The 26,348-nt window shown below is 41.8% G+C and overlaps 2 protein-coding genes across 4 annotated transcripts; both read right to left on the minus strand.

Annotated features, from left to right (window-relative positions):
- Positions 1-174: 174 nt before the first annotated feature.
- On the minus strand, positions 175-4,131 carry LOC147050966 (toll-like receptor 7). The gene is made up of 2 exons (XM_085920218.1): positions 4,117-4,131; positions 175-3,321 (listed from the first exon to the last, which is right to left on the minus strand). Exons 1-2 carry the CDS (start codon positions 4,129-4,131, stop codon positions 187-189), a joined length of 3,150 nt encoding a protein of 1,049 aa, XP_085776344.1. The 3' UTR covers positions 175-186.
- A 641-nt stretch (positions 4,132-4,772) lies between these two features.
- Positions 4,773-26,243, minus strand: LOC147050967 (FERM and PDZ domain-containing protein 4-like). 3 transcript variants are annotated; one of them, XM_085920594.1, is made up of 16 exons: positions 25,910-26,243; positions 16,949-17,065; positions 13,278-13,438; positions 13,024-13,126; positions 12,398-12,443; positions 11,775-11,879; positions 11,134-11,241; positions 10,705-10,956; positions 10,452-10,588; positions 10,148-10,274; positions 9,852-9,941; positions 9,573-9,755; positions 9,364-9,496; positions 8,200-9,144; positions 6,533-7,699; positions 4,773-6,406 (listed from the first exon to the last, which is right to left on the minus strand). In XM_085920594.1, the coding sequence occupies exons 1-16, from the start codon at positions 25,948-25,950 to the stop codon at positions 5,253-5,255; spliced, it is 4,869 nt and encodes a 1,622-aa protein (XP_085776720.1). In that variant the 5' UTR covers positions 25,951-26,243; the 3' UTR covers positions 4,773-5,252. The 3 variants fall into 3 exon arrangements, with proteins under 3 accessions (XP_085776720.1, XP_085776721.1, XP_085776722.1); XM_085920595.1 differs by lacking the exon at positions 16,949-17,065; XM_085920596.1 differs by lacking the exons at positions 16,949-17,065; positions 25,910-26,243 and adding an exon at positions 16,594-16,751.
- Positions 26,244-26,348: the final 105 nt, after the last annotated feature.

The following is a 26,348-nucleotide window of genomic DNA, read 5'->3' on the forward strand; positions in this document are numbered from 1 at the left end:
TAAGGTGAAATAATTTATTCCACGCTCAAACTGTCATAATCATAATCTTTATTAAATAAACAGAAGTTGTAAGCAACATTTGAACATTTTGAAGTGTAGTTTTAAGAGAAGTCAACCACTGAAGAGTAAATAGTTTGACTTTGACAAGAAATAACAGGAAGCTAATACTGGTCATACTGGTCTGTTTTAGAGCGTCTCTTTGAAGAGATTGTTGTATTGCTTGTGGCCTTCGGTGGCCAAAACGCTCCTCACGCTGAACCAGAAGTACGGCTCAGCCTGAGGGTTTGTTGGCCACTCGAGAACGGATCGTTTGTACAACCGTTTACGTAATCTGAGGTACTTGGAATTGCAAGGCACTTTCTCCAAGAGGATCAAGACAATAACATCATTTTTTTCATCCATCAACCTTTGCTGGGCCATGTAAAAAGCAATTTTGAAGTTCCCGCTTTTGATGTATTTATTGGTGAGAATAAAAACGGTCCTCTTGCTTTTTTGGATGCTCTGCGAGAGGTTGTCAATCAGAGGGTAGCCAGGAATCCAGTCTCTCTCCTCTAGACACAAAGTAAACCTGCGATCGCCTCGCTTCTCCAGATGGACACACATTTCATTTGTAAGCCATTCAAACACAGCAGGATCTTCTTTGTCGTAACACACAAAGGCATCAAAGAGAGCATTCTGAGAGTAAATGCGGCTGTAGCCCTTGAGCTTAGCCCGGCAGAAATGGTAGATGTACCAGACGTCCCACAGGAAGAGATGACTGGAGATGCACAGGATGAGGAAGCTCAGTACCAGGGAAGCATTGAGCATGTAGAGAAGGATCGCCAAGTCATTGTGTTGGCAGGCCAGCGGGTCAAACGAGATCACGGGCTGACCTCGTTGTTTCTCCGGAGCGGCGCAGGTCACGTCCGTGGCCAGTTTAGGGATGGGCACTTTGGTGTTGTTGAGCCACGTGACAAAAGAAGTGACATTGCAAGTGCACACAAAATCATTGTTGTGCAAAAATAGCTTATCCATCTGATTGACGACGTCATCCGGAAAACTCGATTGTTCGATGTGTCGAATGTTGTTAAAGCTAATGTCTAAATATTTCAGGTTATGAGCGTCCTTGAGGAAATTTGGGGTGAGGGTCAAGATTTGGTTTTTCCCTAAGATCAGCCTTTGGAGAGATCTGGTACAGTTTGAGAGCATGTTCGGAACAGTCGATAAACTGTTTCCGCTGAGATCTAAAACTTTCAGCTCTTGTATAAGTTGTAATTTTGCCCAAAGAAACGATTTCAGTCGGTTGTTTTTGATGTAGAGCTCCGAAAGCTTATCCGGCAGACCGCTGAACACTTGATACGGGATAAAATTGAGATTGTTTTGAGAAATGTCCAGCACCCTCAGGTTAAGCAGTTTCTTGAAGTAATTGACATATCTGGTGTCTCCGTCTCTCCATAACATATCGAGTCGGTTATCTCTGAACTCGAGAATTTCCAAAGAATCACTCTCCATCTCAGTGTTTGTCGAAGTCGAAATCTTGTTGTGGTTCATGTGCAACTTTGTCAGTTTTTTGAGATTCTTTGTGAAGTTCAGCATGTGAGTGATGCCCTCAGATTCAAAATAATGGTTGTTGTAGCTAATATCAAGGACTTGGAGATTTTTCAGCTCTTGAAAGGCGGTGGAGTAGCGCAGGTCCAGACGATTATACGTGAAGTCTAAATATCTTAGATGAGTCAGGTAGGTAAATTCCGAACCATTCAGACTTTGGCTCATTGCATTTCCAGAGAGATTAAGGCACCGCAGCTCGGACAGATTTAAAAAGCCCGCATGCAAGAAAAAAATGTTATTCCTGCTTATATCCAACACTTTTCCGTACTTAATGCATTCCTTTTTGGCAAATGACTTAGGAGCTCCAAATTCTTTATCTTTATGTCTGCAGCTGCGTGCTTCTTCATCATATCGGAAGTACTGCATTTCTTGCACTTCCTTTTTTTGGTAGGCTAGCATTTGAGGCCAGAGTAATGGCCTCACCTTTCTTCCGACGGAATTTTGCTCTTCGGATGAGGCCGATATCTTGTTGTCGGAGAGGCTGACCATTTTATAGCTGGGCAAGCCCATTAGGATACTAAAGTTTGTATTTTTAATGAAGTTTGTACCGAGGTCTACGACTTCTAAATGGCGCAGAGGCTTTAATGGAGCAATGCTCTCCGGTTTCAGCTGCTGGAACACAAAGCCTTTTATACGAAGGATTCTAAGGGACTTTAGTTGGGAAAAATGCTGACTCAAAGTTAGAGTTTGGGCATATCGCTGGAGTTCAAAGTTAAAAGAAAGGTCCAATTCCTCCAGTCTGCCTAGAAAATGTGGGAAGTCTGTATTTTCTATATCTCCCGCTAAAAGGTTTGATGATAGATCAAGGACTCTCAGGTGTCTTGTGGCGTTGAACCATTCAGCCATCACGAATCTCAAAGAGTTACTGTGCATTTTGAGAACCTGGAGTTTTGTCAGCATTTTAAAAGCTGACTTGCTTATTTGAAGCGGGGACTCATTTGGGCAAGGGGTACACGGGAAGGGAACATTGTAACATCGTGGGCAGTTTCCGCTTAAGTCAAGGAGCTCTAAGTTTGTTAGGTTTTGGAAATCCTCTTCTGCGACCGCTTCGATTTTATTGTTGTAGAGATACAACTTCTTCAGACTTGTCGGCAGATGATGCGGAATAAAAGATAAGTTGTTTGATTTCAGAGACAACAGAGTTAAATTGTGAAGCTGTAAAAAGGTGCCATCTTCAATATAATAGGAAACATTGCACGGATTTCGATAGTAGCAGTTTTGACCCAGATAAAGTGTCTCAACGTTTTTGATGGTGGAGAAATTTGCTTTAAAAATCTGATAGATGTGATTGACTTCTAAGCTCAACAGGACAAGATCAGGAGGCAGTCCTTCAGGAATACTTCCAAGTTGGTTTCCATCTAGATATAGCGCTCGTAGTTTCCGTAGGCTGGTGAACGTATTTTCCTTTATCATCAAACTCTTGGTGCAGATGTTGTCTTTGGATCCGATTTTAATGGGCATGCAGTTGCACCTCATGTCAAGCTCCGTCAGGTTGTCCAAGCTGCGAAAGGAGGTAGAGTTCAACTCAGGTATGTGGTTGATGGTGAGCGTCAGATTGGTGGTGTCGCTTGGAATGCCCGGCGGGATGTGTTTGAAGTTTCTTGCGCCGCAATCCACCAGCACCACGCTCCCGTTGTCCAACTCACTCACATCGCATTTCAGAGTTTTGGGGTAGTAGGTCATAGCTGCCCGTTTGGAAGGACAGCAGAAAAGTCCGAGCAGTGCCATGCACATCTGTAAGGAAGCACACAATGTCCTCAGAGAAATGTGTGCCAGAGGAAGGGTCGTATGACAGGCCTATGTACAAAATCTGATGAGGCCTAATAGCAGTGGTAGCTGGTCCATAGGCGCCCATCGCTGCTTAGTCACCTTTCAAAGGTTCAAAATGGACAAATAAAATTATCTGTATGTATTTTTAGATGGGTAGAATAAATAATATTGGTAGCAATGAGTAGAATTCATATACCTCAGAGAGAGAGAGAGAGAGAGAGAGAACATCAAGAATAGATTCATACATATGGTTCTTTGTCTGTCTATCTGTGTGTCTGTCTGTCCATCCGTCCATCAGCATATTAAGATTTTCTTTTGAATGCATTAAGAATTATATGATAGCATATTAATAAACACATACTAAGAAAGTACATTTTTAAATTTATTTGAATAATTAGCATTAGCATTTTTCTTTAGATACATGTCTTATGCCTAAATAGTCATACAATTTGGAATTGCTGTAGAGTAAATAAAGGTATCGTAATGGTGGCCATAATGTTGTCATTGTTCATCACCAATATTTAGCTGAATACTGTGAGTAACCAAAACATTATAAACAGCTTTTGTTATGACTACAATCGAAGACGAAACATTGTTAACTTAGTGTCAGCCAAAACCAAACATTATTATTTTATGAAGGCAGAACTTTACTTTGCTGACTTTTCAGTATCTAACCTTTAACAACAATTTACCTGACCTTGCCCCGACTTCTAAATCCAAATATTTCACATCGCAAAATTAAGAATAAACGCTACTTACCAGCTGAAAAAACATGATGCACTCAAGAGATTCCAATGCAATAGTGACTGAGAGATGAAAGTAGCAGGTGCTTAAACACCAACTGTATGCAGGAATCACTTCCTTATATGATCACATGCACAAATCTTTCACATTGAACCTTTAACATGACTTAAATGACAGACATATATCATAGTTGACAACTAAATATATGTTTATAATTAAAATTGTAAAATATTCAAAATGCCCCTCCCCTTCCTCTCACAGACATGTTAACATTATGCAATGCGTTGTCTGCTCTGACACTTAACTCTGAAAACTCATGCTGAAGTAGCCCACCATCATCATCACTAATTCAAAAGGCACCACCAGCATTCAAGCTAGAGTAAATGCTAAAAGCATGAATTATTTTGCATAGTTATGCAATGACACATGCGACCGCGTGTGTGTGTGTGTGTGTGTGTGTGTGTGTGTGTGTGTGTGTGTGTGTGTGTGTGTGTGTGAGTAATGCAAATCAACAAACTCATCTTTGTCTCAGCTTGTGTTGTTCTGGTTTGACGGCTCAGAGACAAGAACACAGTAGAAATGTGCATGTGCAAAATAATGCAGAATTAAGAAAATGAAAATTGTGCTTTGGTCATACATAAAAGTAAACATTGTAGACTTGTTTGAGGTATTTTAAAGTTTTAATGAAGTTGACCAAAACATGACAGGGAAAGTGTACACAGTGTACATGTACAGTAATCACCCAGCAAATGAAAAAGTGCATTATTTTAATTTAATCGCTTCATGTGCAATGATTTGTCCACAGCTGTACGTAATATTTCCCCACCATAGTAGATATATATTTATTTATATATATATTTATATTTTTTTGACTTTTTTTACAAAACAACATACTATGAGAAGTCTTTAATACAACCATTATAGAATTTAGAATTTTTCTTATAATATACTATTAAATACTCAAGTGGAGGTCTGTATGCATCATCTTAGAAGGCTTAAATCTTTTTAAAATTTTGTGTTTCAAATATTTCTACATTGTTTAATAAAATATAGTGTACACAAGGCATTTAGTATTTTCTCTCACAGTTCACATTTGTAGTTATACCCACGTCTCGTTACGTTATGGCTTTCAAATCAATAATTGGGGTACGTTATTTGTAGCACAGTGTTGTCATTAAGTGGATTAGTGCGTCTATGATGGCAGCCATGTTGGCAGAGTGATGCATCAGCGCTTTCACGCTCGGGTCTTCGGGGGAGCTGACCAAAGACGCCTCGGCAGCTTTCAGCAGACACACGTAGTTGATGAGCACCTCGTCCACCTTGGCCGCCAAGCGGCGCCGCTCGGTGTCGCTGCGCAGGCCTTCCTCGAGGGACATGCAGGCCTGCGTGAGGCAGCAGAGTGTGTGGAAACTGTGCGTCAGCGTGAGCAGCAACTCCTCTGGGCTGCCGTACTCTGCGGCCATCTGAGCGCAGGCGCCGCTCAGCACTTTAGCTTGCGTGATGAGCAGCTGAGAGAAGGTCTCCGTGTCCGTCTGGCCGGGCTCTGCGTTCTTACCTTTAGTCACGCGGCTGGAACGCAGCAGGCTAAGCATCTCTAAAGCGTCCGTCCGCGCAAGAGCAAACCCCGTTCGAAGGCTGTAGGTTTTCCCCTTCATTGAATTGACATGAGCCAACCTCTCCTCCAGGCTCATTTTTACCACACTACTCTGCTCAGCCTTCTTCTGGTCGATCGAGGCGACAGAGAACCTGAGCTGGGAGGGCTCCCTGTTATCGGCGTTCTTCTGTTTCCAGGTGAAGCAGCAACTGACCGGCCTACGACATCTCAATGCACCTGCGTCCAGCCTCGCTGCTGCTGCTGCTGACTGTGGCAGTCGTCCACATGCTGAATTTAGGGTGACCGAACCATGTGACAAGCTTTTGGTGACAGTTTTGGCGTACAGTATGCGCTGAGCTTTCGAGCGGTGTGACTCCAATTTCTGACCGGCGCTCTTCCCCGTGAATGTGGCTTTGGTCCTCTCTAACAATGCCTCAAAGCTCCTGGAGCCCGGCATTATGGTGCTCCAGCTTCTCCTACGCATGGGAACCCTGCGTGGCTTCCTGAGGCTGTCCTTGAGAAGGTCACATGAGGATCCGCTAGAGGGAGAAGGCAGGGCACATGAGCTAGACTCAGGTCTGTCCCAGTTTAGCCCAGGGGGCTCCGTGCAGCTTGCTAATAACGATGGTGACATGACTGTGGTGGTGTTACTGGTCTCATGACAGAGCGCTAAAGATGTCTCTTCTCCAAGCGTTCTCTGCTGTGCGCAGGCTACACTAGGGGGAGGAGGAAAACAGAGAACAGTTAAGCATCCTCCTGACACCAAATGACAATTTCAACATTTGATTTCTTGAACGTGCGTGAGTGTGTCAGTGGCAGGACATTACGTAGTTTTACCTGTGGTTTCTTTTATCTTTGATAATCTGTGACCACTGTCCCGGCTGTTTCCAAACCCAGAGTCGGCACTGGTCGTTGCCTGGGTCTTCCTTAGTTGCGTGGGTTCTTTATTTGGTCCCGGCGAAGCATAGGCCTTTTCTTCAGCAGAAGTTGCATAACTCAACCCCTTCAGCGAGGGGTCGGACAGCACATGCGTGTTGTCGGTGACACAAAGGGGAGAATCCATTGGAGTGACACAGCTGCTGCTCCCCGTGCTACATCCGGCATCTATAGAGGAGCATTGTGAACTTTGGAGACTATGAGCCCCCTCACTCTGCAAAGACGACATGCGCTTGCTCAAATGGTATTCGTAGAGCCGTGTGACGTCTTGCTCCGATGACGTCTTCTTCATTTGCTGCTCACCGTCCCGTGAAGTATCAACGCCCTCTGGTCCTTTGGAGGGAGAGCGGAGCTGGCTGTTTAACGGTTGGCTTCTTTCATCTGAGTCCTGTTTTCCTCCCTTTACTGTCAACCTCTCTGTGTGGGAGGCCTGTGACTCATTCACATATTCTGGAGAGAGAGCATCGTCCATTTTGTTTCCCGGCGCTCTGTGCAGCCATTTTTGATGGCGCTCTTTGAGGGGAGTTCGCCCCAGATCAAGCTGATTGACATAATAGGAATCCCTCACTGTGAAGGTGTTATACTTCCCAACAAGATGCAGCGGCTCTTCCTTAGCTAGCTCTTGGGAAGTTACGTGGGATCTCTCCAAGGGATCACAGGTGTCTCGGTGGGTTCGGTTCTCCAAATCCGTTTGCTTTCCTCTGTGCCTGCTCATAAGCGAGTCGATGTGTATCTTCGTGAAGTATTCACTGACTGATTTAATTTCCATTGTTTCTGGCTCCATCTCACCACCGTCAGAGTGGAAAAGCTGTGAGGAGGCATTGGCCGCGGATTTCAGTTCCTCACCCTGATGCTCCTGTACGGTCCCGGCACCACCTTCACCAAGTCCCTCTGTCTTTTCATCATTGGTGGCGTGGTAACCATCCGTCACTGCTACATGCATCCTCAAGTGGTGGTCCGAGTGTCTCTGGGCGGTGGCTAGTTCCGAACTTTCCGTCATCTCGGATGAGTTTGTCTCATTCCCAGAATCTGATGACTCTGGACTAAACGCTCGTGATATTTCTACACCTGTATGCCACACAAAGACAAAAACATTATTAGAACATTCTTTGTAGACATCTCGGAAAAGCGAATGAGTGAAATGCAAAGATGGTAATTGAGAGAATGGATGAAAAGTTCATTTGTAAAACTGCTAGTGTCATCTGAAGTGGATTTTCAGATTTTTTTTTGTTTCAGTGCCCTGACAATTTACTTTGAATGATACATCTTACAAAAGACTAACCAAAGTAGCTAAAAAGCTTACCAGATGTTTATTTACCATTATTTTGGTACAGTACTAACAAACATCTAATGTGTAGATAAAACGGTTGCCAAATATAAACAAATAACATGAATATTTAGGTAATGAAAATGAATATGATGCACAAATGACTGAAGAAACTCACACAAATGGAAATATAGAACAAAATGAGCTTTATTGGAAAAAAATGAACAGCAACAAATGAAAAGTGAATGGCTGGAGTATTTGTGATGTTAATGAATGAATGTTACAATAGTAAAAGGGGAACCTGTGCTGCTCTCAGACTGCGCGGGTTCCTCAGATGCAGCAAGGGCTGCCAGTGCTTGCAAGGTGGACACAACTGCTTCGTCCAGTGGCTCCCCCTGGTTCTGGGCTCTGTGGCCGGGCACTGAATCTATGAGGGACACTGGGACGTCATTTCGACCCCCCTGGGCTTGACTCCCAGCCTCCTGCTGCTCCTCCTCATCTGAGCTGTCCCTAAAGCCAGGAGGAGGAGCAGCAATGGCCAGGTTGAGCGAGTGCAGCAGTACATCGTTATCCTCCTCGTCGTTACCCTCCGGTGGCGGCGGGAGCGAGGTCAAGTCAATGATGTCATCACTGGACCCTGAGAGGGAGAGCAATGTAGGCTTGTCAATGTCACTCATCACCAAGTCCTCTTCGCAGCTGATGTCATCCTCGTCTTCCGCGTCATCTGTTGTTTCTGCGTAGCAAATATCGTGCAGCAGCGGCTCCTCAAACATTTTGGTGGAATACTGATATCCATCGCCATCTTCTAGGGCATCCATCATCTTGTAGTCCTCCTCAAGTCGCCTGTACATCGGGCTGTGATTGTCCATCATCTCAAAAGTGTCATCCATCAGTCTCTGGTAGCCCAGATTTTGGGGGTTTATAGTGTCTAGGGGAGAATCTCCAAAAATGAAAGACACCTTTGCATTCCTACAGGGTTCTTGGCCTTTGGTTCTTGGGACATTAAGGTATGTTTGGGTGGGTGGTACCCTGCAGAACTCCGCCCTTTCAACCATATGTGTGGAATGCTGCGCCTGGTGGATCTCAGCCATGTAGGAGGGTTGCCCTTCACATCTGCTGCGGTCCAGATATTCACACTCCTGGTCTGAGAAGTCCTGGCTGCACCTCTGGTTGTTTCTATCTTCGTATCCCTTTTGGGGTGTGCTATATGTACACTCGATGGCCTGGTAGTTCTGCTTGATCCTTCCTGCGTGGCCAGCATAAAGAAGCACAAATGAAAACAAATCTATGACACAGACTGATATCAGAATTGTCAAATCTGGGTCCAGAAAGTAAAAACCCTGCCACAGTTTGGCTTGCGCCAGGAGCTAGCTTAAATCAACTGTGGCTAAAGCTAAACTGTGGTAGTGAGTCAACTTTCCGGACCTGGATTTGACACTGACTGAAACGGCCTTTGTGGACATACTTCTATCCAAACTGTCTGTGTTCTTGGCTACATTGAAAATAGAACGGCGAGAATCCACCAGTAACCGATAGTATCCAGCAGTCAGACAGGCCAAATTCATCGCATCAACAGACTCCATTAAGAGAGTGATCGGCTGTGAAAGAGGCAGAAAAGTAAATTCATCATAGAGATCCTTTTGAATATTTTTTAACATCTAAACTGATTCCTACCTTAACATCCAGAACATGTAGGTCCACTCGAACTTTATTTTCATCTTCTGCGTACATCTCGATGCGATTGACGTGGCTGAAATCAGCCAGAAGTGCCACCAGGTTTGTTTTGGTGTTAATCACATGGCTGATGCCATATCTGGGCCCAACCAGTAAGGTCACTTCAGTGTGCTTCTCGCCTTGCTGTGAATAGAATCAGCACAACTATCACTTCCCCATGTAGTTCATGCCACATACTATGGTTAAAAGGAGTTTGACTTAAAGAAGGGTTTCACTTACAATAAGTGTCGACTTAAACACCCGACCTCCGTAGAGCCTCAAGTCACTGAGATACTTCAGATAATGGACCTTAGCCTGCAAGGCGGTCAGCTGCAATATGCAATATTAGATACGGTCAGAAATGATTCATGGCAGAATTTCTCAGCAACTTCTTGTGTATCTTAGTCTGACTAAAACAACCACATGAGAGGTTTTTTGTAAAACTCCAGCAGGTTAAGGATTTCTTTTAGGTCCAGAGAGTAAAGGGAAAAATGGAGATGAAAGAAGTACTATGAATGTGAGTCTTTTGCCTTTACCTTTTTACCAGGTGGAACTAGATTCTGGTTGGTTTTGAGGATGTGAGTGAGTGCTTTTTTGATGTTTTTCTCTTTCATGCTGGACAGCACCGCGGGAGGCAGGAACAAGGCCAGCCCCCACTCCTTCCTGTGGATGTACGATTCATAAGCATTACAAAAGGTCAATCAATTGTGAGAAGAATTGTGGGAAGAATTGTCATGTTCTACTGAAAATATACGCATGGATTTGAAACAGAAAGTAAATAATTCAACGGCTCTGACTCTCCATTACCATGTCAAGCTATTTGAAATATTTTCTACTTACTCAATATACTTTAGGGAGACTTTCTGGGACTGCTTGGTATTGATGGTTAGAATATACATTTGCAGGGCAGCCAGACGAAGGGCGGTGTCATATTTCAGCTCTGACCCAAATCGCTCCAGTACCACATCATTACAGCTCTTGAGATGTAACAGAGAGAGAGAGAGGACAAGAGGTTACATTACTGACTGACTGCTTACAACTCACTCACAACTAGTTCAATAAACATGCATCTAATCTCTCATTTATTCCTCACCTGGACATAGAGGTATTCAAACGCTATTGCATCTCTCCTAAGCAGCTCTAAAGGATCCTTTGGGACAAAAGTGATGCGGAAAAAACACTTCATCTTGTGTGCCCCTGGCCTCTTCGTCACCTGAGTTAGCATTTCTTGCTCATGAAGGAGCATCAGTTTGCTGGCCGATCCTTCGGCTCGATGCTCCAGGATCAGAGAGAAGTGTTCGATGCTTTTAATGGACAGCTTCTCTTGTAGTGTCAAGATGACATCCTGTTCAAGCATGAACGCAAAAGCAATTTCAAAGGAAAGCAGGTAACGAGGGTTCGTCCAATTTAAACGGAGAATCTGACGACAGATATAACCCGAAAGGCCACAGTGAACGGTTCTGTTGAAGCAATATGAAGTCGGTTCAGATCATATAATTATATTCCAGAGTGGCCACCTTACCTTAATAGATGTGTTGCTGTCAAATTTAAATGATTTAGTCTGGCCATTCTCCAGGTAGACCTTGAGAACATTTGGCATAAAAAGAAGTGAGTTGTCCTTCACAGTTTCCTGAGAAAGGAATGTAAACAAAAAAAACCCACAGAGGAATAGAGACATTACTTTAGTTTTTTTTCTTTGTGAAAAAGATGCTTATTTCCACATAAAATCTTACAAAATATTTGTAGTCCTTAGCAGGTCATTAGGAGATGCAAGTCTGGGTTTCTCTCAGTTCGTAATGATAGTCAAACAATTTGTTTCCATAAAATGTAACATTAAAGGTCAGTTGAGCATCTCATTTTTGTTCTTTGATACACTTTCTGATTCGGCACTACAGAGTCACAGCTTGTTGTCTTAGCTGTCTGAGGCCCACGGGTTCATTACAACAATGTATCAGCCTTTTTTCCCAAATCCGTTCCCACACTATAGTTGCTCTCTCTTTGTGACAGATTTTACAAACCAGTCAAGTGCTGTGTGGGGTAGCATGTGCCTCCATCTGTCACTCACGCCTACACGCTTTCTATTCCCGAGTGATGAAAGGAAATATTGGCTTATCTGCTCTAAGCTTTAACAACACAAAAATGTTGAGCGCACGTGAGACTTACGGGAACCTGGCCGTTGATGATGACTTCTTCCGCAAAGCGGACTTTAACGGGATTTGTCTTTAATTTGGCCTTTTTGGCTGCGCTGATGAATGCCGACTTGGGTGACTTTGGGAGAGAAAGAAGAAAAGAGGACAGTCAGGCCCTTCTAAAATGAATCCGATACATTTTTCCCCCTCGTCTTAACCCACAGTACAAATGTATCCTCCTTTGAAGCCTAATAACCTTGGTCACCATCAAGTGTGTCATTGAGGCTGCAAAGAAGCGTCTGGTAAATGGAAGTCATTACAAACCGGAATTGAAGAGCTGCTTGGTTCTCTCGGGTATTATGAAACTCAACACAAAGCCTTTATTTTCTGCTATTCAAATCTCGCTACAAATTTAATTGCTCATTGAATCCGAGAAATTGTTTCATCCAATAAGGCATCTTTGATTAATGCCTGATTACTGGTGAGAATTATAATATTACAATTCTGACGCATTGTGGTGATGAAGAGTTGACTTGTTATTGAGTTCATCTGAGGTATGGATAAGACTCACAATGAGTACATTGGCAGTACATTTGGCTGATGGCCTATTTTCATATGAGGAGCTAACAAATGAACATCTAACTGGAAGACACTTACCGGGTAGGGTTGAACAACAGTCAACAAAATAGACTCCTTGCAGCTCCTGTAAAATAAAGCACATCACAGCCTTATGCTTTGTGGAAAAAGGACCTGTCATCGAACCAAATATTGCCAAATTCAAGATGTTCCTCCCAAAACCGAATTCTTTAGTTTGAATCATCATTGCCAGTCGACGTTCATAGTATTTTGAAACCATATTTGGAATATAAATAATACATAAAAAAAATCCTGATTAGAAATCTAATTAATACAATAAAAATAAACAATATAATAAATATAAACAATATAATAATAATAATAATTAATTATACAACATTAAAAAGAAAAAAAGACACATTTTTGAAACATTCAAATTCCAAATTGTATGACGTAAAATTCACTCTACTGTAATTCAAACTACATATAAATATTGCATGGTCTTCTAAGACCATTTGAAGAAACATCTCATCGCATAAATATGTATAGCTTTTACAGACTATTTACAGGCACAATAGCCACCATCTTACTCATGCGCAATGCATCGCAAGCTGGTTTGAACATTTTGATAGTCAGCATGAAAATGCATGAGAACTGCCAGACTGTGTTAGTCAGATGAGTAAAAGTTTATTTTTGTGTTGCCCTACCTGACAAGGTCAATAACCCTCTCCCTGGGTGCGGAACTGACTGGTTCATCATTGATCATGATGATCTCGTCCCCTGGGATGAGCTTGCTTTCTGACGGACCCCCTGTTCACATTCAAGAAAACAGTCTTGTTAGAATTGATGAATCATTTAAGTAAGCCTGCCCTAGATTTGCCATTTCTACTTGTATGGAGTATTTCCTAAGGTGCCGATAATTGGATGAGTCATCATCATAGTAAAAGCTGAGTCATTTCACCTGGGGTGACTGAACGGACCACCACGGGTTTCTCACTGCCTGCCACAAAACCAAAGCCAAGCACCGGGTCGCGTCTCATCTCCACTTTCCGAGGTGCTGGTGGCACAAATTTGTCTCCATCTAGGCGAACCTCTTCCAGGGAGCTGCTCTGGCTGAATTGGCTGTGAAAATAAGACAAGGATTCAAGGCATTATGTTCGTTTGTTTTACTGTGAACTAGTTATGTTCCCGTGAGAATGGATTCATTTAAAATGAAAGCGACAACACCAGGTTCTCATGTCATGTCATCTCTAGTGGGAGTCGACAATCTCAGCATCAACACAGTGCAAAGCATTTTCTATTTTCCGTCCTTCACCCTCCGAAGGCTTTCTCAGCACAGAATCAAAAGCAGAATCTTGCTAGGATCCGTCCATCCATTTTCTGAACGGCTTAATCCCATCTTGCTAGCAATGTTGGTTAATTAAAGCCTTGGGCTGAGGCAGACAGTGTGTAATTCGCATTTATTCTTGACACGTGTGCTATTCAACAATAATGACTAACAATTAACTGGTGACAAAAGAAAGACACAGCAAAATCTGTCAGTTGCCAAATTCAAGAAAAGAGGGAAAAGTGCTGCAGAATGTTGATGAGTCAATTCATTCTTATGTATGTCTTGAAAATATAACTTTTGAAGCTTTTGGACAGACAAAGGAATTTTTTGTGTGTGGATGCTACTCTGTTATCCAAGTATTGATATCAAAGTCAGAAGGTTCAGAAGTGTATCATTTACTGTCTGCTTTTAATAGCAAGTCAGACCCATTCAACACCATTTACAATGTAATCTCCATTCAGGAGGGGACATTTTGTTTTATGTGATGGTCTGGGGCTAAAATGTAGCTTTCTGGTATCACGCTTCTCGGAAATGTTTACAATTTTTTTTTTAATTAGAACCTTATTATCTTCCAGTAGCACAGTGTGGCCATGAAACAGAGCACAGCTTTTATTTGAGCCCCAACATGTGTTATAGAGGGCTTCTTGAAATGTCCTTTTCCCTCTTGGTAAATATTATTTATTGGCTAAATAAATCACAGATTTTAGGGCTTTTTTCACGTTTGACATTTTTACCAAGCGTAGACCCACAAAACAACTTTCCTGAAGACGAGTAAAGTCTCCCATTCGGGTTTGATGGGGTTATTTGAGGGTCATTTTGGCCACTTCCAAAAACAAACATTTTGTCTCATTGTGACGACACTTGAAACTTGATGGCTGGTGCACCACAAAAATCTCGATGCACAAGGTCAGAGCAAGATCAATCACCTCATACTGTTTATGTGATGAAAGTCCCGTCGTGAAATAATTCACAGCCTTCGCTCGACTGGCAGAAATGTATAGACGCAATAACTCTACTCTGACGTTGTGATTAACTTCTACCTCCGTGCATCGAGTCCATCCAGCGTGCCATTTCATTTTCACTTGTCCGTGATGGGCTTGAGGCTGTGAAGGCCTGCTCATCCCTGTAATTTTTTAATATTCTTCACTTGCTAAAAGAGCTTGACATCAGTCATTGTTTTTTTTAATCCTCCTCAAGTGAGGAGCTCAACAGATTGTCAAAAGCATATGGACCTGTATAGTCCCTTCCCCGGCACCGGCCACCTGCTTAACATGGCTTCATTCCCATTATGTAGCTAGTTATAAACATTGAGGATTTTTGGAAAGACACCTAGAAAAAGATGCACAGACAACATTTGTTGTTTTTGTGCATTTGGATTTCATATTGTATCATGCAGCGTGCCCCAAAATTCAAGAAAACCGCGGCATCATGCCGACAACAGTTGTTGTTCCAACAGGCACAATTTACATTTTGGAAAGGACAGAGCAGTGTTTCTCTTTTGTTCTCTGTTCACACCTGCTTCTTATTTTTTTTTAAACCATGACTCATGTTCTTTTGCTTTTTGTTTGAAATTTCATCCTTCATTTGTCAACATTTAAAAACAAAATACGGCGTTGTTGTTAGTCACGAGTGGCAACACAATTATGTGTGTGACATTTTGCATCACTCTGCTCATTTACACACAGAATTCAAATGCAGCTCACTTGTGCATCTTTAGAGTAAATCCGCATCCCAGAAATCTTTACAATAATACATCCTATGGTCCCACACAATAGTTAGCTTTAATATGCTAGCAAACCAGAAACTGAACAAACAATATCAATATTTCATTTTACATCAGTTGCTTAAAAAGAACAGCATGATTCAACAATAAATTCTAATAATTTTACTAATTACTACTTCCACAATTGTCACTTTTTTCTTTTTCAGATTTGTTTTTGCGTCTTGTGCTCTCAACATTTTTCATCGTGGATTTTTCTCATAACCCCCCCCCCATTCAAGCTCATAGCTGTCCACACCAGCAGCACTCTTAAACAGGTAAGGTGAGGGAGGGGTAGAGAGGTGGTAGAGGGTAAAGGAGGAGGTGGGGGGTAGAGGCAGGTGACGCTGTCCTGGCACGCTTTGCATGTCTAAAACCAATTACTGCCATTATTACGGAACTGTAAATCGTCTTTCAACATTTTGTGTCTCCCTTCAACATTGTCTCCTTAAATGGCAACAGTGTTATTTTTTGTCAGACATCCATTTGAGTGACCCTCGTCTTAGAAAAACCTTAGATGGCTCTCTGCGAAAGGTTGAGGATTGGATAGTTTTGATATGGTCATTACACAAATTATATCGTCAATATTTGAAAAAAAAAAACAACACACACACAATATTTTGATGCTTAGCAGACATGACATTCAGCAGTACTCCATCAAGATGTCTTTGTCAAACCAACACTCTTTCAAAATCACTCCCTGGACTGCATCACATCCTTTTAAGACTGTGTCATACTGTTAATATTAAATGCCCAATGGTTTATTTATATGTGCCGCTGTCATGCAGACACGTTCCTTTAAGGAATGCTACGGACTTGCATTGTGCCCGCCGGCCTCTGTGACGGGCACACAAACGGGCGTTTGATTATTCATGAGTCTCCCAAAAATTTGGACGAGCCACGTCTCACGCCGGAACAGCCTCCGTGAATCTGCCTCATGCAGATGCACTCTCTGACTGCATCCAGCACTCTCACTTCTTATATAACACCTCTCCACATCACGCACGCCGGGCTACAACCCATGTGTGACTTGGCTTCACCTCCTCTTTGGCGCATCACGTAAATACTCAGGACAGAGAGGAGAATTAAAGATAAAAAATGTCAATCGCTTTATCTGTAAAGTCCAGTCTATAGAACATTTCACCATCATTAAAACATATATACAACACAGACTTAGCATCTCTTTACCTTCACGTGACAGTTCATTAAGCCGGAATCCTCTGACGAATGAGCCAAGTAGCAGTTTGAAAATCAAATTGCCGCACAGGTAAATTTAGTTAAAAAAAAAAAGAAGTCCTGCATACGGAAGGCTGCGTGCAGAGTGTGGTGGGTGTGTGAGAGGAAGAGTGTGGTGTGCAGGGTACAGAGAAAAAGAAAGAAAGAGAGAGAGAGAGTGCACAGCAGGGTAAGGAAAAGCGAATCAGTATTCCGAATGCACAGATGGAGATGCCGTGGAGGCGGTGACGCTGCTGGAATAATCATAGCTTTGCCAAGTGGTCTGAAACATCTGGGGAAGGGTGGGGGGCTCCTTTAAAACACTCACTTGATGTAGCAGTCACGCCCCTCTCTATTGCTGCCCATGTCCCAGCCATTGGGGGGTCCCTGCGAGGTACTCCACGTCCCCGAAGGGGGCGGCCAGCCTGACGACTTGGTCCTGTGGCTGCAGACGATAGAAGGGGATAGGCATCAAGTCGAGAGCGCCAAAAACAAGAGTCGTGGCCCTAAGGGAGAATTTTGACTCAGACAAGACGAGGTATGAAGAATGGTTTTTCCTATGAGACTTTCAGACATGACATTTCTTATCTATCCATCCGTACATTTTTTAGAGCATTTATCCTATTCAAGGCAGTCTGGATCCTATCCCTGTGGACTTAAGGAGAAAGACAGGTTAAAGACTGGACTAAGCATAGGGAGGACACACACTGACGGAGCTAGGATTTTTTTCATTTAGGGGGGAAATATTTCAAGGGGTCTGGAGAACAAACAAGAAATCCCCAAAATGTTCAAAAAATGCTGATTAAGAGTCACTATATCCCCCCTTCAGGGTATGGGTGGAGATGTAAAAAACTATTTCCTGGAAAAATTGAAAAATACCCTAAAGACTGGTCTGCCCCCCCCCCCCCCCCCACACACACACACACCCACCCCTTAGCGCCCCCACTTAATCTGTCTGTTTTTATGACAACAGTGTCATGGAGACTGAAAATTGGTGATGTGTGGCTCACTTCTGAAATATCAATACCTCCATTAGCACATCTTTGTTGGTACTTCAGTCATTTGAGGTAATGCATTAAATCTTGAAAAATAACTATTTAGACTTTGGCAAAATGACACAGGGTTGTTGGGGACCTGTTTTCGTTCTGCCTAGGGAGGTGCGTGATGCGTAAGCGTTAGCAGCACATCACGCACGCTGCTTAGTCAGTCACTCAGTCAGTCAGTCTGACTCTATTCCATCGCATTATGCCAGAGCTTGTTCAGCTCCGCAAACAACCGAGATGCGGTTTGTGGAAAAACACGAAAGAGTTGTGGCAACGCAACAAACCTTTTGAAATGCGACGCAGAATATGAGAATTTTTTTTATGAGGCGGACTGTCTCATGTTCTCTATGAACCAAAACAACATCAGATTTATTCATTAGCCTCAAAATATGTGATTAAATATGCGTAAAATACTTCAACTAGGACGGAATTGCATGTCCCTTGAAGCGTGAGTTGAAATGGGCTCAAAGGGGGCTTGATATTATTAGCAACATAGAAATGCAAACATACAAATATAAATATATATATATAAATATATATAAATATATATATATATAACAAAAAAAAAAGACAAAGTTCAGCATCCCTTCTTTGGTGGTGAGGTAAACACAAATAACCTTTGTGCAAATACACTCACATACTGGCACTATATATATATATATATATATATATATATATATATATATATATATATATATATATATATATATATATATATATATTCTGCTTCTCAATATCTGAATTATAATGGAAATAAATGAGCTGTAGGCTATGGCAGGTGATAAAAGGCTAAAGTGATCAGCGATCCCAGCGCGATCAACTGGTCAATGTTGAGTATGAAAATACAAACCAAATTAATTACATAAGCATGCCTTATGCTTGTACTTGTGACAGGCATGAAATTGGCTTTTATTTCTTCAAAGTCAGCACATTCTGGCTTAAATTTCCCGCTAAATAACTTTTAATCAGATGCACTCAAAAGCAAATGCAAAACTCAAATGGATTGTGTGAAGTTTATTAGAGAATAAAAGCAGCCTTTGTCCAAAAATGAATCAGCCCTATAGTTGACCCGATCCGAGGCCACGCGTGACAGCGGGTCTCTGTCTCGTCACTTCGTGTCACTGAGGCTGAAATTGTCCTCGGTGACTACTTGCAGATACAAAAGGAAGAAGCACTTCCAGGAATTCTTTCGTGTCTTAATGAGTGGAAATATTCAAGGGTGAAAAAATGTTCTCTCAATTCAATTAGGACAACTGTGTTTAAGTGCACTGCCATCGCATTGACAAGCTAGTTTCAAATGGGTAAAGCATTTTTTCTATTGTTTTTATCCTTCATACATATTCACGAGAATATAATTTGCATTTGGTAGTGGGTGGGTGGGGGTCATAAGGTGATTGGAGAAGAGTGAGGTAAACACCATTTTGGCCAAGGATATCTCATGTGGTCTGCAAATAATTATCATTGTTATTATTATTTACAAATGCAAAAAATCTTTCAGAAAACTCGAACAAAGATCACAATTTACCGACAGAAGATCTGTAAAAAAAAAAATATTATCTGGCCTAGCACCTCGTATATTTTGGGAGGGGGGTTGTGCCACGAGATATTTTCAAAGTCTTGACCTTAACTAGATTATGGTTAATATCATTTTCACTCTACTAAGGCCATTACTACTACATACTGTATCACTTGATTTGAAATTGAGTCATTTCGCATCTTTTGTGCCTTCATACTGATGATAACTGAATAATTTTCTTCTTGATCTCTTCTTTGCATCTTTGTATCTGCACATTGAGAGCAGTGGCACTAAGTTATGTCACTTCAAAAGCTCGTCTCCCGTGTAACAGGGCTCTTTGCATCCATTATTCAAAGGCTGCTTGTTAATGCTTCCCTAGTTATTGTAGCAGCCATAATAAGTTGTGTGCAGCGCTCTCGCGTCTGCATGGGTGGCTTTGTTAATGTGGCCTGTGTCCGTGAGCATGCCCTGCTCGCATGTGTACACGTGCCGGCGTCATGAGATGTGAAGAATATCATGCCTTCTTCTCAGCACCACAGCAGTGTTTTGCCATAAAATGAAACAAGCCGACTAGCGATTGAAAATATATATTTTTTTCCTCTGGCGCACACTATTCCTCTTGTTCATGTGAGGCAACGTGTTTGCTTCCCCAAAGCAGCAGTGGGCTATGTGAATTTCCAGATGCATGGATTTATATTTGACACACAGAGCATTTGCTTGGAAAAGGCCTTGCGGTGTATATTTAGAACACGTTTACTGCATCCAAAATGATGTGTGTGCACAAGAGAGCAAGCTGTTGGAGTAGCAAAAGTGAAGGGCTTTTGTAACGTTCATATTTGCTCAGTAAAATACCTGAAATATAATACAAAATAATTTTGCCCTGAAGGATTGTGGCTATTGATAGATATATAATTTATATAAAAAATGCTGCTATTGAAGCTAACACAAACAACCAGTTGATTCAGTACTCACAGTTTCAGTGGATTTGACCTCAAGATTTTTGCCCCGAATAACAAACCGTCCCTTTAAATCCATGTTTTCATTTGCATTAATCGAAGCGTCATAGATCCCGTGATCTTTGATTTCTCGTTTCTTTTCCCGAGCGCTATGCTTTTGAGTTGCACGACTCAGGTTTGCAGAGATGCTAAATAGAGTTCACCCTCCGGTAGACGGTGAAAATGATCTTCCTCCCCATCGCATGAATAAATAATGGCTGTGCAGTCGCATCGGACTAGTAGTCGAGAGCCATGTGGGTGAACCATGCTGCACAATTCATGAACAAGTTACCCAAGCAATTAAGACATATGTGGGCCTCAAGGATATTTTTGATGTCAAACTAACAATTTCAAATGCTTGGTTTTATTTGCATTGTCACCATATTAACTTAAAGCTGACCCACAATACGTAGAAATATGACTTCTTCCTAAATATGAAAGTTAAAGGAAGTAGTTGATTTATTCCAAATTTGAATCGCAGATCACCATCAAATCCGGTCGATTAAAGATTTAACTTGCCGTGTTTTAATTACAATGTCATCCAAAGTTATCTGTAAGTACAATTTGGAGGAAATTACTTTGAGTTATACTTTGTGGGAGACGGGCGCGGATCACTTTCCAGCCCTTCATAAAATGTGCATGACCAACGTGATCCTTGCTTTATCACTGTAGTTCACTTTCTCTTTCATCTCTTTTGAATAACATGAAGACTTCTAGTGTGTTATGAAACGCTGTAATCCTGTTCATGAGCATGGCGATTATGCATTATAGAAAAGCCAAATGCCAAGAGAATCACGTCCCAACGCACACACTCAAAACGACTTTTGAATAATTCACGTTGATTATCCCCATTAGGTTTAGTTACTATATGCAATCAAATCATGGCAACACCTGCAAGCACACGCCTTCTTCTTTTGATAAAATCATGAATGAAGTGTAACTCCTGACCAACCTTTACGAAAGGATCTTACCCATAATCCCTTATAGATAGAAATAGAACAACAAATGGCAAGTAAATTACTGTTACTCAACAAAAAAATAATTTACGACATTAATATTGGACAATATCCAATAAATTTTCGTCACCCATAGTTTATGCCATAAAACACTATAATGTCAACCTCACGTAAAAGAGAGACTATTTCGGGGGTGGCAGTGCCCCTGTTGCCCCCCCTTTAGCTCTGCCTGTGTATGTAAGCATGACAGACGGCGTGTCCAATGTGTACAAAGTCAGCTGGGACGGACTTGAAGTACCTCACATGATAAGCCCCCCCCCCTAGAAAATCCATGGATCCTTTTCTCCAAATGGACTGAACACATCCATGTATCGTATGAGCGACATGAATAGATGCAGAGCCAGACCCCTAATGCGATTCTGTTCGCTTGCGAAAGCTGTGGAAAGACGGCAGATGAGCGGAGCGCCTCCCGCAAAGAGGCCCGTGGAGAAGTGGCTCAGACAGAGAGGAACCTTGCCGATTAAAGGCTTTATTCCTCTATGACAATTTTTTTTTAGTTTTAGAGCGCAAAAACATGTTTTGTTTTGTTTTGTTTAAAAAAAACAAAAAAAAACCCCTTGTGTTTTTCTGTTTCTCCCACTACCTTGAAGCTAATCCACCCCGGTCAGGATGAGAGCTTGTTCGAAGCAGCTTCATTGTGCTCTTCTATATAGTCCAGTCCAACCAAGGGATTGAGTGGTATTGACTGTGTTAAATGTTTGGCTCGAGCTGAAGAAAAAGCCTTAAATCTGTATTCTTTTCCATTTCTAGCAGGAGGTGAGTATAGTCGTGCTCACACTGGATTCTTTATTCACCTCAAGGCTCCATATCAGCAAGCTGTCAATCAAGTGACCCTCTCCTTCTATGCAACCTTCTAATCCGATGATCGCTTAATTTAATGATCACTACGTGATTTGAGGCTGCACGACGTTCCTCCTTTAGAACTGACCACAATGACCATTTCTTGCAATGTATAGATTGGTCACTAACATCAGAAGGAGGCCACTGTGGCATACCAACAAGCCACATCAATATTTGTAAACACATTCGATGGCACTGGTATAAAATTGTGTTTCTGCTCTATAACGTTCACTTGAGAGTGCCGTCGCTGTTTCTCTATTTTACCAGATGAACATCGTGTTTGTCTTTTATTAGCCCTGCTATTGTTGCCACGGGCAACCAGGGTATCCTCAGCAGCTCTGTATCAAAAGAGGTTGTGTGTGTGTTTTTGTTCGCTAATCTCCTCTGGGTGGGAATAAAACTGCATCAGGGAGCATCCCACCCACGATGAGCCCCGGATATTTAACTGTGAGTAAGCGAGCTTCCCAAATCCCACCACCTCATCTGGAGTCAGCAAAGAGAAGAAATGATGAGTAAATTAATAAAGTACTCTGTGACAAATTGATTAAGAAACCACTAAAGTCAAAAGAAGTAAATTATATTACAGAATTTATTGATGCGTAGTTTTAACGAGTCTCTAATGAGCTAAATTCTCATTGGAATAAATGTGATCTTTCATTCGTAATACGGCATATTCATTCATAATTTTCATATTCAAGTCTTGGAATTTTTTTTTATAAAAGCAATGCATCCAGTAGCATGACATGCATGTCAAACCGCATATGACATAAGACAGTGGACTGCAAGATGAATGAATGAATGAATGAATGAATGAATGAATGAATGAACGAATGAATGAATGAATGAATGAAACAAATGGTTGTTCCTCTTTTAGCCGCCGTGCCTCATTTGAATGCCCGGTGTGTCATCCACTTAACCCTCAATTTGACCCTTCCCTTTTTGTTGACGGGGGGAAGTACTTCCTAGATCCATGGGAGTAATGTTTTACACATAGACTCTAAAGAGCCTAGTTAAATCCCATTGCTAACCAAAACAGCAACACCTAATAGAGTGCAGTCTTTCAGAGAAAAGATGTCAAATGAGTTGCACAAATCATGAATGAACATTAACAAAAGGGAACATAAAACATTGCTTGTTCACTTAATAAAACGTTTATGAAGACATCTGCGCTTTATGTGTTTCTTGTGTTTCCTCCCGAATGGTCCTCCACTTGACATAACTTGTCAACATGATTTCCTATTATGCAAAAAATGCATGAAAATAACTGCATTTTCAAAATAATGTGTTTCTAGGTGACAGCGTAGCTCTGCAAACAGCTTCCTGTTCTCTCTCATCATGTGTCATCAGGCATCTTCAAAAGGTGAGTAGTTTGACTATTATTTCTGTTTTGCACTTTTATTTGACAGTGGTGATCTCTTAACACAGGTGACAGTTATGAATGTCATATTCCTTAAAAGACTCCTCGGTGATCTGTTAAAGAAAAATAGCTGTAACTGGCCCCATACCTCATATTTGTTATATATGAAACCACCACTTCAGAGGAAAAACTACCAATAAGCGACAGGGGATGACTTAAAAAGCATCTGCTAACGCACACTTTTGTTTTGTGCTAGCGTATTCTCTTGTTACTCATGATTAGCACCTTAGTATTCAAAATGGAGTGTTACCATAACACTTTTAAAATAATACATTTTCTGTAACAATTTGGTGATTAATGTTTCCAGAACTCAAATGTCACAATAGATAAAAACAAAGCTGTTGAGGGGAATTTGCAAGAAGATTATATTGTTTTATTCTTATCAGTGAAAATGGATGGATGGAAATTTTACCCCGTCGATGATCACCCAGCCCCAAGCCACGTCACTGTATTCATCTACTGCCCCCCCCCCCCGTGATGTCACGGATGCAGCAGTGCGCCTCACTGTGTGCTCTTCACTGGCTTTGACGCTGAGCTCAAAAGGACAAAACAGACTAAACGATTGCCTAAGACCTCATCCATCAGCCAGCTGGCTCCCCGTTTCTGATCTCCTCCTCCTTTGAGATTGCGCTTTGAACGACAGAGCCTTTAGCTCTCGTGGATGCTGACGAACATTTAGACGAGTCAATAAGTGTCCACGTTAACGATTTACACTATGCAAATGGTGCGTTGAATGGATCACACGCACACATGTTACGAGAGAAGACACGTCAATGTGTTTCTAATGATGTGGCCTAACAGACTTGATTTATATCAGGTTAGGAAAAGCAAGCAGTCCCAGTGATTTAAAAAGCATCTTTTTTTTTTCAGCAACCAAAAAAATATGTCATCCACAGCAATTAATACAAAAGATCATTCAACAGAAAATCCAAACTGTTTTCGATGTAGACGTCCGGAATAAATGCAGACATTGCCTATTAAATGCTCCATCAACCTTAGCTAAACAGCTTTCTGCTGACTTAAATTCTAGTTGGCAGCTCAAGCAGGGTTGGGGGTAAACAAAACCGAATAAAATGTCGCTGTTGCAGGGAGCTTGCTTTGTGGCCCCTATGAACACTTAACAGTCTGCAGTGACGTCAGGGCGCCACTAGGAGACGCCGTACCACGAAGGAGCATAGCATAGGAAGAACCAGGAAAAAAAGTCTCTCACACTAGTATTGGGACACATCTATTGAAATAAAATTGTATTGTAGAGTATGTTAAGTACGTACAAATTATTTCTCTGACAAATTAATATCGTGAATCACCAACAGACTGAGCTAAAAGAGTAGGACAATTTCAACCAAATTAAATCAGTGGTGTTTCTAATGGTGGCAAATCCCATAGGAGGATTAATCTACAGTCCATTGGGGACGATTAAAAGCATTTTATAGAAGCGTATACTTTTTAAAGTGGATTCATTTACCAGGGTTGCTTGTTTCCTATTGCCATCCGTTTTGTTGACGCTTAAACATCACACAGAAGAAGTATGAAAAATAATAATAAGCTCTTTGCAAGCACTTTGAAGCAAAGAATTTTTAAATCCTGCCCACATCCTACACCGTGGACTCACAACAGTCCCAATTTATTGTGGGTCATGTGACGAGCATCCCAGATAGAACGCCTCTGGCGGAATTATTTCAGCAATATCTAATTAATCAATAGGTAAGGCAATTGAGAACTGATTCTTATTTGCAATAGAAGCAAGATAAAAACAACTCCAAATGCGACAGCACACTGGACATTGCGTTAAGTACAAGCCTTTGGAATAGGCCAAAAAGCTCTGCTTTTGATCAAACGCTTTTAACCTTCCTGTTTCTTTTTAGGCAAGTGTCGTTGAGTCCTTAGATATGAGGAAGTTCATGCGGTTTGTTTCCGGGACTAATAATGGGCCACGTCGATACTTTTTGAGTGTATGTTATCACATGTAGTAGTAGTTGAAAAGATCAAACAGATTCTTATTAGGTGACCAAATGTTTATTATTATCTAATTTGGGACTACTTGATTTGATATTTCAATAGTTTTCCTGTGATGTTTTGTTTCCTTTTCGAATTGCATTGTAGAACAAATGCCACCAGGCCAAACCATCCCAAGTCCCTCTTCTCTCACAATATATATTTTTGCCACTTCCTTTCCAATTTTAAGACACTTGAAGTCAATTTTACGTCAGGACTTATAATAACATTCATCATATTGGGCTTAACTTGCATGCAGAGCATTTGCACAACCTGAACTGCACCATCACTTGCATCCGCTCCTTTCTACTCGTTAACATCATCACTTTTCCACCTAAACAACCATTATAATCTGCAAATCCCCCCCACCCCAAGTGTTAGCTCAATGTCTAAAATGACGCCGGCGTTCACGCATAGCACCTAGTGACATGCGCAGGCACAGGCAGCATCAGCAGCAGCAGACTCACCCTGACAGCTTTGGCATCTTCACAAAGCTGAACACATCCATGTCAAGGCAACAAATGTGCCAACTGCTTCACTCGTGCTCCATTGTCCGAACAGCGTCTTTGACAGCTGAGGAATAAATAATTCACGAACCCCCCCCCAAAAAAGTGGAGCTTCCACAAGTCAGGTGGAGAGATTATTCGTGTTGTCTGGGCTTCTGCATGGCTGAGTGATTGCCTTGTCCTCGCCTCGCAAATCCACTACAGCGCATGGAAAAGGATCTGGCAGTGTGTGTGGAGCTTCCCCCCGCTGGTTACATCCTTCAAAGCATGCCTGCGTTAAGCCACCTTCATTTAATTTCCATCGCGGCGGAATTATGTGTGGGAGCTGCGCAGGAACAACAGCGTTGGAGGGAAGCAGGGAGAGCGAGAGAGAGAGAGAGAGAGAGAGAGAGAGAGAGAG

This window comes from Syngnathus leptorhynchus, chromosome 9 (genome assembly GCF_054491065.1).
Source record: "Syngnathus leptorhynchus isolate UIUO chromosome 9, UIUO_Slep, whole genome shotgun sequence".
Classification (NCBI taxonomy): domain Eukaryota; kingdom Metazoa; phylum Chordata; class Actinopteri; order Syngnathiformes; family Syngnathidae; genus Syngnathus; species Syngnathus leptorhynchus.